Source organism: Ziziphus jujuba, chromosome 8 (genome assembly GCF_031755915.1).
Source record: "Ziziphus jujuba cultivar Dongzao chromosome 8, ASM3175591v1".
Classification (NCBI taxonomy): domain Eukaryota; kingdom Viridiplantae; phylum Streptophyta; class Magnoliopsida; order Rosales; family Rhamnaceae; genus Ziziphus; species Ziziphus jujuba.
The window spans coordinates 12,719,322-12,734,908 of NC_083386.1; the positions used below are offsets into that span (position 1 = coordinate 12,719,322).

At 31.4% G+C, this 15,587-nt stretch overlaps 1 protein-coding gene across 13 annotated transcripts; it reads right to left on the bottom strand.

Annotated features, from left to right (window-relative positions):
- Positions 1-1,225: 1,225 nt before the first annotated feature.
- Positions 1,226-6,084, bottom strand: LOC107413549 (uncharacterized). Of its 13 annotated transcripts, none has more exons than XM_048469366.2 (7): positions 5,686-6,075; positions 5,037-5,082; positions 4,528-4,570; positions 3,538-3,680; positions 1,952-2,049; positions 1,701-1,823; positions 1,226-1,537 (listed from the first exon to the last, which is right to left on the bottom strand). In XM_048469366.2, exons 4-7 carry the CDS (start codon positions 3,635-3,637, stop codon positions 1,295-1,297), a joined length of 564 nt encoding a protein of 187 aa, XP_048325323.2. In that variant the 5' UTR covers positions 3,638-3,680; positions 4,528-4,570; positions 5,037-5,082; positions 5,686-6,075; the 3' UTR covers positions 1,226-1,294. The 13 variants fall into 13 exon arrangements, 12 of the variants coding, with proteins under 12 accessions (XP_048325323.2, XP_048325327.2, XP_048325325.2 ...); XM_048469370.2 differs by having other exon boundaries at positions 5,919-6,069; XM_048469368.2 differs by lacking the exon at positions 5,037-5,082 and having other exon boundaries at positions 4,489-4,570; positions 5,686-6,076.
- Between the last annotated feature and the right edge of the window lie 9,503 nt (positions 6,085-15,587).

Sequence of the window (15,587 nt, forward strand, 5' to 3'; positions counted from 1 at the left end):
ATAGTCTTCTATATATGTCTGTAGACATCCCTCAAAATTTCAGCCCAAAACTCCATTTGCAACCTGAGATATAAGATAAATAGTGGAACTATATTGCTGGAAATTATGAATCCACCACCATAGGCACTTCAAGCATAACATTCCTACTCTTTTGTGCATAATTTTGCCTATAATTTTGCATACATAACTTAGGCACAAAACATTATCGAAATATACCTTGAATCAATTAAAAACATACAAAAAATATAAACTCATAAAAGGAAAGGATTTGATACCAAGGTGTGCATGCTAGCCGGTGACATGCACCATCAAGTGGCAAAATTGCCACACTTCAACAAAATATTGTAATTGGTCATGGAATTTGTCAACATAATTGTTGCTCCTTTTCGTTGCATAACACAAACAAAACAATCCTCTTTTATTATTATTATTATTTTTTACATAGGAACGAAAAACAACAAATTTTCTCTGAAATAAAGATAGAATAGTGAATATCGCTTGTTTATAATTTAAACAACTTATATTAGAAAAAGGAAAACTTCAAAAAAATAAAAATAAAAAATAAAAAACTTGTGATGGACTAAACCTTTTTTTTTTTAAAATATATATATATATATATATTTATAGCATGAATAAATATGATTGATCAGCTTTAACGAGTTATTGTTTCAAATATTTATGAATTAAGTTGAGCTTTTCAACAACCTTCAAGGTCCGTCTCCAAATTACAAAACTTCCTGATTGATATTTTTCTTTTTTTTCTTTTTTAGAAATTTTTTAGAATGCTAATTTAATCTAGTCATGATCAAGTTCACTTCAAAAATTTAAAAAAAAAAAAAACAGCTCTTGTTCAAAATTTTCAGAATGTAGTTCTTCCCATTAACAAGTATATGGTCTAGACCTTTCTAAAAATCTACAATTTTCAATTATTAGAAGCAATGATCACTGTTGGTTTTGGAATAGAGAATAAATGGTCAACAAACATCAAAGATGCTGAGAAGATGCCAAAGTTAATCCCTTATCTAATTCCGTGACGAAAAATGTTTAAAAGAGTACTTTTATGGAGTAAAATACGGAGGGAGGCTTTTCTCAAATTTATTCTTATTTGAAATTTAAGAAACCAATTAATCAACAAATAATATTATGCCCTTGATGGATAAAAATATAAAATTTCTAGAACTAGAAAGTCATATCAACGGAAAAAAAAAAAAAAAAGTGTGTAAAATAGAGGGAAAAAAACTTCTTATTATTCATAATAAAGAATAGCTAAAAGTGGTTAATACAAAAAGAGTAATTAATAGGGTGCATGGTAGTAGAATGCAGGTCTGAAAATATCCAGAGCAAACAGATCATCAGGAATGTATCTATACACTTTAGCTTCATAATAAAAAGCTGCAGGTTCTGATTCTTGTTCATCATCTCCTCCACCGAAATTGGTTTCCAAATCCAGTGTGATATAGTACACTACAATAGTTCTTCCATGGAATTCCAAATTAACCTTCACAATTCTCTTAAGCGATACAATGTCCGCACCCTCCTACATGATCATAAAAATCAAAAAGAGAAAAAAAAAAAAAAAAAATCACAACTTGTCGTTAAAAATAAAATAAAGTAAAAAAAAAAAAAAAAAAAAAAAAAGCCAATATTCAATGTTAAAAACTAAAAAAAATAAAAAAATTGCAGAGGGATTACATACACACCCTTTGACTATACTGTTCAAGTGCGAAATCCACAGCTTTTTTAACATGTTCTCCATCAGCGGTGGTTGATGGTCGAATGGCACCGTGTAAGGTACAAGTTGGATCGGAATATGCAGTAAAGCCCTAATCAATAATTTCAAAAAAAAAAAAAACAAAAAAACTAATAATTTGGGTAAGTTCGATATTCCTGAAGAAAAAGATCAATTAATGATAGAAAACAAACATTGGAAAACCAATAACAAAATAAATACCTCTGATCCATGGACAAGGTCGTATTGACTCTGGCTCAACATCATCACTTGGATTCCAATACCAACACAACATAAACACTCCTTTGCTTCACGACTCTCTCTTGTGCCCCAGTTGAAAAGCAAATAAAAAGTCGGAAAATTTGGTAAAGGAAAATTGCTAAACATAATACATATATATATATATATATACACACATTATGCTTCTGGGCTAAGTAATAGATATTTCGTTTTAGGAAACTCCATTTTAGGAAACCCCAGTTTATTAAAAAGCTGCATTATTTAATTATTTTAATTATAATTTTATTTGACAAAAGAGATTTAAATATCCTTTCAAGATTCCAACCTTAATCATATTTTTATTTACATTTTTAATTTAATAACACTATTGTTAATGTTTGAATATTTTGTGATTAAACACTCTCCATCAAATATAATTGTATTTTAAACAATTTAATAAAATTTATAAATAAATTCTATTGGATAGATTAAAAATACTTATGACTAATTTTTTTAATTTTTTTAATTTTTTAATTTTTATTTTTTTTTCAGTCGATTTCTTCTTTTCAGCCTTTTCAGAGACTAGGTTTGCCTCGATTTATAAACATATATTTAAATAAACACTCTTCTAACCTATTATTATCCAAGTGGCATTCCTCATTCTTGTTAATATTTTTTACTATAGAATAAGGACATAACTAAGTGTCCCGCTCAGATATACATTATTATTATTATTATTATTATTATTATTATTATTATTATTATTATTATTTTTGGTAATAAAATATACATTATTGTATATCTGCAGCATTAGTATATTATTATGAAATGGAAACTCCAATTTCTATTCTTCTTAACTGATCCAACAAATATTAACTTTGTTTAATTAATGCTAAACTATTGGCTGAATATTACTAAATATTAATTTAGTTTAACATATTATGCATTAACCGACTCTCTACTTAGTTTTTATTATTCATTTATTTTTATGTATATGGTTTCTTGAGTTTTTATATTTGTTGTACCTTATTCGTCTTTCCTTTTCTTTTTCCAACCCTCCAATTTTTGCCATCTCAACATCCATTTTTCTCTTTTTTTTTTTTTTTTTAAGCAGTCTCAGTATCCAATAATTGAATTCTGAATGCAGCACTGGGTAACTAGAAAATATCCATAGTACAAACAAATTAGAGATAGTCATAATTTATCATTAATATAATACAGTGATTTAGAAATGACGAGGTTAAAATGTTAGGCATTATTATTGCATCACAGTATTATAGCACTTTCAAATTGATCAACTATATAATTAATTAATAATTTAGTGGTAAAAGTTATTGTTTTCTTGAACAATGCTCCGAGCTCAACTTCCATATATTTGATGTTATTTTTCTTTCCTTTTTCTCAATCTTTCTCAATGCAAGAGGGATGGAAAAGCAAATCAAATAATAATCAAATTAAACAGTAATTTCAAATAAAAAGGGGAAAAAGATAACTAGATCTTTCCCTTTCTTTTCTCAATTTTCTCAGCAACCAAATAAACAGAGAAATACAGAAAGAAAAAAATCGAAGAAAAGGAGAACGAAACTAACCTCCACAACTCCTTGACGGTGGTAAAGGTATTGATCGGCAGAGGACTTGGCAGAGGGGAATGATGGCATTGGCACCTGGTAGTGTTTGAATAACTATCATTACATAAAGGTGTATCTTCCCATCGTCCCAATCATATACTTCCCTGCGACCAAATATATTTCCATATGACACTAGAATCAGTAAAAGCCGTGTAATTTCAAATATTTACCACATATTCATTATAAACTCCATTCGCAACTTTTCAAACTTTAGCAGAACATGCATGCACGCTCTATGTCTATGAACAACTTGGTGGCCTACATTGCCAAAGACAAATTTCTAGAACCAGGGACATATTCTTATATTATTGGAATCAAAATTTAGCAGCTTTCCATGTGTTTTTATTTATTCTGGACAAAACACAAATAGTTACCCAAAGTATAAAACAAAATCCAAATAGTGATCGATTTAGTATTGTTGTATCATTACTGGTGTATATATAACATGAACTGCAAATGTAGAAGGCTAATCATAATTGTTCCTAGAAATACCCTCAATCCAGATGGCAAAAAGATCGTATGTGCCAGAAAGTTGCAAAAATCTCCAGAATTCATTCATTTAATAGTCAAAGGATTGTTTTAGTGATTGTTTCAGAAAATTAATTTTCCTGTTGACTACAATAACTTAACAAAAAACAATTATAATAAGTTGTTGACCTGTTTGGGCATACCATGTAGCTAACAATATTTCTGAACCCAGTAAACCATTCTTAGTAAGTTTCTTAAAAACGAACTAGTTGCTAAATAAAAGAACTGTAAGAGATCTTTAAAAGCAGGACGATGAGCAGCCATCTCATACATACAGCATCCTGATCAGCAAGGAACCACTTTAGCTCTAGAAAAAGTAACACATACATCTTGTCCGAAAGAAAAAGTAACACATATATCACACACATCCTCAAAAGGACATACCTAGAGACCAAAAATCAGATTTAAATCCACACAGAATACCTGCAAGCAATTCAGGACATATGCAATTGGGAATTCCAACCGCCTGCACACAGTGTATAAAGAAATTAATTTTATAGAAAAACAGATAGGGATGGATGTCTTTGAGTACTATTACCTAAAGCAACCATATATATAACAAGCACCTAGAATGATTCTTCTATATTAAGCTTAAATGGTCTGACCAACCACCAAACAGAATGATTCAGTAATTACAACATCTGGACATTTTGTTACTTGCTGTTCTGTATGACAACCCACATATAAATGGCTTTGACATGTAATACCAATGTCACAGACCAAAAAATAAGTTAAATAACTTTTCCTAATGATCCATCAAAAAAAAAAAAAAACAAGAAATCCTAATTCATAGAAGTAATATTATCAACATAACACATGAAAAGAACATATAGTCCGACATGATTAAAGCTTCTCACTACTTCTTAAGCTGATTATTGTTTATTCACAGTACTTACATAATTGAATACAAACAGAAACAAAAATGAGGTTACCTCCTCTGGAAAATATACCCCATTTGAGTTTTTCATCAACGCAGACCTATAAAGTGTAAAGGATAACAATGCAAGTAAGACTGAGTATTTACATATTGTAATGATAATAATGCAACAGAATCAGCATGATGAAGTCTTTCTTTTTCTTGTTTTCATTTTTGGGTAGTAGAAGTCTTAATCTCCTGATCACCAGTAAGTATAACTAACTCACACCAACCATTTGATCAAATATCAAATGGCTGGCATTCATTTTAGAATGAAAGTTTTTTTTAGCCGTGAGTAAATTTCTGTATTTACGAGTCAGTAGGAGATCAAGAATAAAAAAAAAAAAAAAACAAACAACAACAACAACAATCAAAACACATGGTTGATTATCGATTCCAATCTCCCCAAATTTATACACACTGCATACTAAACCACTCCGCAATATCAAGCTTGTCACAATGTCACCTAGCACTATAACCATGAAAAACCAATCTCCATTAAACATACACGGACAAACAGAATATTTCATCAAAGCACAAATAAACGCATAAATGAAATTCATAACCCAAAAAAAGAAAAAAAAAATTCCAACTAACTATGACATGAGGAATACATTTGGGAAAAGAAAGAAATAGCAGAATATATTGAGATGGTAAGCAATTACTTCCAGTTTGGACCTCAGCAACCATTTCATTTCTTTTTACAGTTAAAATCCCCATTTTCTGAGGAACCAAACAGAGGGTAATTTTTCTTTTACAGTAAAAAATCCCCATTTTCTCAAGACATTGAGACTTGGGGTTTTTTATTTTTATTTTTTTCTTCGTCGAGGTCTCTCCCTTCGACTCCAACGACCCCGATTCCCTCTCCACAACCCAAGTCCGATATATCCTCCTTTACCTCCGTCGTTCCAAGTACTTCGCCGCCCTATTATTCGACCGGTGGCTCTCGATTTCTTCCCCCATTGCCCAAGAATTGCGAATGATGAATCTCATACACCTTTTGCCGTGGGAAGCGTGAACGTAAACAAGATTTTGATGACGACTATGGAAATAATGTCGTCCATTCCAATATCTATGTCGTCCATTGTAGTTTGATACCTTTTTGCTTTTATTTATGTAGTGTCGTATATTACTTTTATTAGATGAACCCTTTGTCAAATTATAGTGTCGTTCTAATCCAGTTTTCATAAATTCAAAATTGGGAAATTTTATTATTATTATTATTATTTTGGGTGAGATTGCAAAATATTTTGTTGTTGGTCCTAATAATTATACACAGTGCAGAAGAGTTTCCTATTCGCGTAAGCTAACGAGGACTTCGTCGATTTTTTATTCACACTTGTCTTATTGCCAATTGCCCTCCTAATCAGGTTCCTCCAAGTAGGGGTGGATTGGTTCGATTTTGGATCGAAATATAATTCAATTTATATATATTGGTTTTTTTAATTTACAATCCAAACCAAATCATTAAAGCATTAAACTAAATCATTTATGATCGGTTTAATTTTGAATTGGTTGATCGGTTTGAAACTTACTAATTGATAAATATATAATATAAATATAAAATTTTTCAAATATAAAATATAAATAATAAATTATAATTGTCCAAACATAAAATACAATTAGAATAATACAACATAGTCTACAATAGAAAATAAAGAAGAAAATATAGCAAATGATACATATCATGCACTTACTAAATAAAACATTAATGTTATCATCTCACTCCTATAAAATCAAATTAAAATTGTTAGAATAAATAATGTAAAATAATACATTCGTCAAAATTCATTCACTAATTTCAGTTGATTCTGTAAGCTCTACAAAGATCAAAACAATAAAATTAGCAATAAATTATATTTAAACATTTATATATATATATATATAACAATTGGATAAAATATATGTAGATATATATATATATATATGATGGAAATGTAAAAAAAATATATATATTATGGTGATGGTGATGGACTGGTAGTGGGTGAAAACAAAGGTAAATGTTTAATTTAGGGTTACAACTTATAATTTAATTTGGAAATTGTGATATGAGGTTGTAAAAGGAAAAAAAAAAAATATATATATATATATATATTAAAAATCAATATATAAAAATGGAAAAAAAATAAAAATTAATATATAAAAATGAAAAAAATATACTAAAATTAATATATAAAAATGAAAAAAATAAAAAAATATATATAATTTTTTAGTTATATAATATATTATTTAAATTGGATTGGATTGGATTGGATTTATATTTCAAATCCATAACCAATCTAATCCATACAATTTATAATATTTTGAACCTAATCCAATCCAATTGATGTAAAAATCTAATTCAAACCGTTAAAAATGAATTAGATTAGACGGATTAAACGGGTTGGATTAAATTTTATCTACCTCTGTTCCCAATTCCCGGGAAAAAATCTTGTATGCATCCGTGGTACCAACTCATATCGTACTCATATCGTACCTCTCCAGGTGGTTTAATGCCACATGTAAAAAAAATTACCACATAATTAAATGAAAAATATATAATTTTCATCTCCTAAGTAAACACATATGAAATCTAGCGGACTCTAATTTACATTATTTCATCATTTTCTTCTTCTTGACTCTGAACACTAAACAAGATAGTTTTTTTTATCACACTTCAGCTATATTTGGAACTTAAATTCTAGTTAGGAAAAATTAACAAAAATAAAAATAGTTTTTTTATCACACTTCAGCTATATTTGGAACTTAAATTCTAGTTAGGAAAAATTAACAAAAGTAAAAAAAGAAAACACTAAAGATTTTAATTTGTAGTGTTGGGTTAAAAAAAAAATGCTGGAGGAAAAATAAATACAGAGGAAAATCTTAAGGAAAATTATCAAATATCATGAATTTTCATTTTCTCCAATATTTGGTGAGAAGGTGAGTCACTTCTATCATCTCAAATTATTTTTTTTCCTCAAAATTTTTGAATAACCAAGCACAATACAGAATTTCATTTTTTTTTTCTTTTTTTCTTTTTTTCTGTTTCATTTTCCTCTCAATATTTTTCTTTCGAATTTTTTGACATTCAAACTGAGCGTAACTCTAGAGAACTTTGAACTCAAGCCAGAAAAACAAACCCACCTTGTTAAAATCTTGTCATATCAGTTATTTATTATTTTTTTGGTTTACAGGTTCCTTTCTTCTTCCATGGTTTTGGTCCATGGGTTCTGCATCTCCATGAGACCAAAAGCTCTTTGACTTATAAAGGTTATTTATTTATTTATTTATTTTTATGGGTTAATGCTTGTAAATTGTCCTACATTCTGAAAATGGTTGGAGGTGAATAACAACAAATGGATACCCAAAGATAGAAACGGAAAATCAAAATAAGAAAATTTTGGCCACAATTACAATCGGTTTTAGAGTTAGAAAATCCAGCTTTTCTCTCCTATGGACCAGATAAAAGAAAAACAAAAATTTTCAGAGGAAGTCATGGCAATACAGGCTTGGAAAAAGTGGGTAAGTTTTACTTTTAGAGGTTAAGGTTTGTGTGCTAAAAAGTCATATTGTGCAGTGGCAAGAGAAAATGGCTGAGAAAATAATGAAAATTGCAGTGAAATTTTAAGAAGCTATTATTGGAATAAACAGGAGGAGATGAAAAGGAAGAAGCAACGCCCATGAAACATCATCAAAGTCATGTGCCCTGTTTATGACATGGCAATTTATTTTACACGTGTCACTAAACCACTTGGAGTGGTACTATATGAGCTGGTACCGCGTATGCATGCAAGTTTTTCTCCAAGCAATGACATGGTGGGCTCTCTTGGTAATCTTTACCAAAGCATTGGAAACTTCAATTCCAATTTCATGTTGGTTTTCCTCCATACTAATAATAATAAAAATGATCCACATTTATTCCATCCCTTATGAACGATTTTTGTCATTCCATAACGTTTAAAATGTTTAGCATTTTCACCATTAACTGTACGCATTGGAACGGCTCTATGATGGGCAGAGCAAGCCTAAAGGCTGTGTAAACTATATTTTCAGGTCCCTTAAGCCTACTTTCTCAATTCAGAAAAACACACCATCAGTTTAGAGAGAGATAAGGTTTAGAAGGCCTTTCCAATATCCTTGAGTATATACGAGACAACGGCAATGGCTAGAGGTACGTGTTCGGTCCTATTTTTAATTCCGTGTTGATCTAATTGCCATATAGAATTGTTGAGCATGTTCAGATCGTTATAGATTTTCTTACATTTGGTATCAGAGAAGGTTTACCTCTGCCTTGTTTGTTCTTGCTCTCTACGTTTTGTTCAGCATATTTCTTTAATTGAGTTTATTTTTGTAGAATTCAAATCTTTAGATGTTTAATAACATCATAAATTATTAGGAAATTGAATTCTGAGTTTTCTGATATAAAATATGCATTTTTTGGACGTCAAAATCTTGAGGAACCATCAGATTTCGATTCGGGTCTCAACCGGGTCACTTTGATATGTCTAGAAGTTGAAGACAACTCAAACGATGAGTCGTTTTGGGTGCAGGAAAAAACAACGTGTCATTTTCCCTCTAGAAATGCACCCCCTAAAGCTGAATGACACATCGTTTATATGCTTAAATTATTATTAAAAAAGAAAAGAAAAGAAAGTATGAGTGTTGTAGGACCTGAACACCCGCCTTTCCTTAATCAAACCCTTAATCTAGGGCCTTGGACCACCAAACCAAGTTTTGTTTTCTACACAATTTTTATCATTTAAGTTTATTTATTTATATTAAATGGGTATTTTATTGAAATTTTTTTTATTGAAACTGAAATAATATATATATATATATATATGTGTGTGTGTGTGTGTGTGTGTGTTTAATATTAATGTGTTTTATTGAAATTGTTTATGAATATTACAGTGTTCAATTTATTTATTTTGTTAACATTTATGCATAAATATATTAAATTTATTTGCAATACTTTTTTTTTTTTTTATGCAAATATGGAGCTTATCATTGTGAGTTGGTTATTGAAGGTGATTCATATTATTTTAATTAACTAGAGATTAGCCATAGCATCTTTAATTAATTAGGATTATATCTTAAGTTCTAGGATCACATTATGACACTAGTTGTAGTTAATCATACGTGATATAATAAATACCCATTGAAATTTTTTTTAATATTTGTATGATTAATTAGGATAAAATATCAAATTATATTTCTTATTTACCCATAGGAATTAAGAAAATGAACATAATTTGATAGTTTTATCATGAGGCGATTATAAAAAGAATCTAATTGAATAGGACTTTAGCCCATAGGCAAGTTTTATGTCACTAGGTTTATTAATTTAAAGCATGATTTACATTGGTAAAACATGAAATTGTTGTTTGTAGTCTCAAAATTATGAGTAATGAGCATGTATGTTTTAATTGTTGGAGTTATTCAACCTGTTAAATTCTCTAATATGAAATGCGATGTTCTTAAACTTAAGGGTGACAACTATAAAGTTTGGAAGGAGAGGATTCTCCTTCATCTAGGATGGATGGACATTGACTATGCTAGGAAAGATGAACCTCCTAAGATTATTGAAACCAGCACTCCAAACCAAGTTGATCTTTATGAAAAATGGGAGCGATCTAATCGCCTTTCAGTCATGTTCATAAAGACTAAAATATCTACTGCGATTAGGGGTTCTATCAAGCAATACAGCAATGTTCGAGATTTACTGAAGGCAATTGATGATCAATTTGTGACTTCAAATAAGGCATTAGCAAGCAACCTAATTATGCAATTCTCATCCATAAAGCTCACCGGGATTAGAGGCGTGCGTGATCACATCATGCGCATGAGTGATATAGCGGCTTAACTAAAAGCATTGGAAGTTGAGATTTTAGAAACTTTCTTGGTTCACTACATTCTATGCACTCTACCCCAGTAGTATGGTCCCTTTAAGATCTTTTATAACGCACATAAAGACAAATGGTCAATTAATGAGCTGATGACCATGTGTGTACAAGAGCAGGGAAGGTTGGCAATGGAAAAGGGTGAGAAAGTGAACTTGATAGCTCCAAAAAAGAAAAAGGATCAAGCCAAACAAAAGGGAAAAAAAAAAAAAGATTCCTCCCCAGTTGAACATCAAGAAGGAGTTAAAGTGCTTCTTTTGCAAAAAGAAAGGGCACATAAAGAAAAATTGCTCCAAGTTTAAGAACTAGCTTGATAAGAAAGGTACTCAACTTTCACTTGTATGTTATGAATCTAATATGATGGATGTTAATCATAACACTTGGTGGATTGACTCTGGTTCTTCAATCCATGTGACCAATTCCTTGTAGGGATTACACGACCTACGGAAGCCAATGGGAAGTGAGCAAAGCATCTACTCTGAAAATTAGATGCCCTCACATGTAGAGTCTATTGAAACATGCAAGTTAGTTTTAAGTAGTGTTTCATTTTGTCTTTAGAAAGAACTTTTTATGTTCCTGGTTTTTCTAGAAAATTAATTTCAATTTCCAGACTTGTATCAGTTGGATATTCATTTAATTTTTTAGATTCTGGTTTTAATTTATCTAGTAAATCTGAAATTGTTGATTTTGGTACTTTGTTTGATAATCTTTTTTGTCTTAATTTACAAAATGATGACAACTATGCTACTATGCACGTTCATGGAAATGTTGGTATTAAATGATGTGTTGTGAATGAGAAATCCTCTATGTTATAGCATCGGAGATTGGGGCAAGCAGACTAACAAGTCAAAGAAGGGTGCCAAGAGAAGTTTTGAATTGTTGGAAATCATTCATTCGGATATTTGTAGTCGAGAAATGGATGCATACCATGATAAGTACTTTATCTCTTTCATAGATGACTATTCACAATACATGTATCTTTACCTGGTTAATAACAAAAACGAAACACTAAATGCTTTTAAGCTATTTAAGGCTAAAGTAGATAAACAATGAGGAAAGAAAATTAAATCATGAGATCAGATAGAGATGGAGAATACTATGGTAGATACACTGAGAATGGACAAGTACCTGGTCCTTTTGTGAAGTTTGTTCAAGAACATGGGATAGTTGCTCACTACACTATGCCTGGTTCTTCGAATCAAAATGGTGTTGCGAAAAGAAGAAACAGAACTTTATTGGACATGGTGAGAAGTATGCGAAGTAACATGAAACTTCCTAAATTCTTATGGATTGAAGCTCTAAAGACGGCTGTATACATATTAAATCGAGTTCCAACTAAGGCTATCCAAAGGACACCATTTGAGTTATTCAAAGGTTGAAAACCAAGTTTGCAACATGTACGCATTTGTGGATGTCCGTCTGAAGTGAGAGTCTATAATCCACAAGCAAAGAAGTTGGACCCAAGGACTATAAGTGGATATTTCATTCGATATGTTGAAAGGTCTACGGGATACAAATTTTATTGTTCATCTCATAGCACTAGATTTATGCAATCAAAAAATGCAAAATTTGTTGAAAATGACTTGATCAGTGGGGGTGATCACTTTTAGGATATAGTTTCTAGAAAGGATTATGAAAGTCAACCATTTAGTCATTCATACCCCTTAAGAACCAACAGGTGTTAGACAATCAGCTATTGAAGTTCCACAAGCTATTATTGATCCTATAGATCAAGTTGTTAGCGAGGAACAACAAGTTCCTCAAGAGGATGATGTAGCAATATTAAAACGATTTACAAGAGTAAGAAAATCAGCAATACCGAGTGATTATATTGTGTATCTGCAATAATCAAATTACAACATTGGAGCCGAAAATGATCCTGAAACGTTTTCACAAGCCATGAGTTCTAAGGAATCTGACTTGTGGTACAATGCCATGAGAGAAGAGATGGATTCTATGGCATCTAATCAAGTTTGGGATCATGTCAAGTTGCCTAATGGTGTAGAAGCCATTGGATGTGAATGGGTCTTTAAAACAAACAAAGACTCATGAGGTAACATTAAGAGACATAAAGTAAGACTCGTTGTCAAAGGATTCACTCAGAGGGAAAGAATCGATTACAAGGAGACATTTTCTCCTATATCTAAGAAAGATTCTCTTTGTATAATTGTGGCATTAGTAGCTCATTTTGATTTTGAGTTACATTAAATGGATGTGAAAACGGCATTCCTCATTGGTGAATTAGAGGGAGAAATTTACATGAAACAACCGGAAAGATTCTTCTCTAACAATGGTGGGCACTTAGTCTGCAAGCTTAATAAATCATATATGGATTAAAGCAAGCCTCCCGTCAGTGGAATTTAAAATTCCATGAGGTCATCACTTCATTTGGGTTTAAAGAGAATGTTCATTTGGGTTTAAAGAGAACGTCATGGATGAGTGTATATACCAAAAGCTAAATGGAAGCAAAATATGTTTTCTTGTGCTATATGTGGATGATATTTTTCTTGCAACTAATGACAAGGGTTTACTATATGAGGTGAAGCAATTTCTCTCAAAGAACTTTGATATGAAGAATATGGGTGAGGCATCTTATGTCATTGGCATTAAGATTCATAGAGAAGATCTCGAGGCATTTTGGGATTGTCTTAAGAGACCTATATTAACAAAGTTTTAGAGAGATTTTGCATGAAGGATTGTTCATCAAGTATAGCACCCATTGTAAATCGTGACAGATCCAATTTGAATCAATGCCCAAAAAATAATTTCGAATGGGAACAAATGAAAGCCATTCCATATGCTTCAACTATTGGAAACCTTATGTATGCTCAGGTATGCATCAAATCTAACATTGCATTTACTATTGGAATGCTGGGGAGATATCAGAGTAATCCAGCTGTTCACCACTGGAGAGCTGCAAAGAAGATGATGAGATATCTTTAAGGGACAAAAGATTACATGCTTATGTACAGACGGATTGATAATCCGGAAGTGATCGGCTACTTTGAGGCAGACTTTGCTGGCTGTGTTGATTCATATAAATCAACATCTAGTTATATTTTCATGCTTGCTGGTGAAGCTGTGTCTTGGAGAAGTGCAAAGCAGACTTTTACTATTACCTCCGCTATGGAGGTTGAGTTCGTATCTTGTTTAGAGGCTACCTTGCATGGTGTATGGTTGAAGAGTTTCATTTCTGGCCTTAAAGTTGTGGATTCCATTTCAAGGCCATTAAGGTTGTACTGTAACAATTCAGCAGTGGTATTTATGGCTAAGAACAACAAGAGTGGTAGTCGAAGTAAACACATCGACATTAAATAGTTAGCCATAAGAGAATGTGTTAAAGACAAGAAAGTGGTCATTGAGCACATAAGCACTGAGTTGATGATTGCCGATCCTTTAACTAAAGGCATGCCACCAGAGAATTTTAAGGATCATGCAATGCGTATGGGACTTGGTTCCATAATGTGATTTTCAATGTACGTGCATTTATTGTTTTAATGGAACTCTTATTCAGTTGATGTTTTCTCATTTGTGTTTTGTGCATATATTTGTATATTCATTTCTTTATTTATATTTGAGAAATATCATTCGGTTTGGACCTAGAATAAACATAGGGTTTATTCATTAAGTTATATGGGATAGTGTTTAAAGAGACATGATGCATTGTGATACATGGAAGATAATACTTGTTTTTAGAGGACCTATCACCATGATTCATGTATTATGTTTCTTGCTATGGTGAATGATGGAATATATGGATCACGTTGGAGAATGTTGGTTTTTCTCCATAATAACAATAATAAAAATGGTCCACATTTACTCATCCCTTATGAATGAGTTTTTGTCATTCCATAACGTTCAAAATGTTAAGCATTTTCACCCATTAATTGCACGCATTGGAACGGCTCTGTGATGGACAGAGCATGCATAAAGGCCATGCAAACTACGTTTTTAGGTCCCCTAAGCCTATTTTCTCAATTCAGAAAAACACACCATTAGTTTAGAGAGAGATAAGGTTTAGAAGACCTTTCCAATATCTTTGTCCGAGATTGGATTATGGAAGCCATGAAATACCTGAGTCCCATAAGTATGTGGCTACTTGTTACTATGGACTAAGGTTTGTCCTCCTCTGCCTTGTCCTCTGCCTCTAGTGAAAAAGGGTATGTGAAAGTTGCTACTTCTTATATGGTTATGGATGATTGACAAATTGAGCCTCTTTCAGTTGCTTTAACCTTAGGATTGCTTGCCAGTTTATTGTCACACACATTGGGGTTTTGGAGGAGAAGATTATTTCAGTAGGCATCGATGAAGTATCAAATTCATTATACTGTTATCTACCATGTACATGTAATAACAAATTGATTAGGAGGGAAATTGATTTACTGAAAATTATAATATAGCTAGCTGATTTGGAAGTTTAACAGTTTGAAGATTATTATTTGCTTTGGTTATATTTTAACGTAGTAACATTTGTTATAGGATAGGCCTACAATAGAATGGTACTCCTGCCTCAATAAATTTCTGTTCGTCTATGTATTCCAACTTTGCAGACATTGGCATTTTCATTTTCAATCTCAGTTTCTTTGTTCTATTGCTTTGCATTTTGCAATTCCACTTCTGTTTTTGGTTCTATAGAACATTTCACTACCATTTATATTCCACTTATCTTGCCGTACCTCTTTCATATC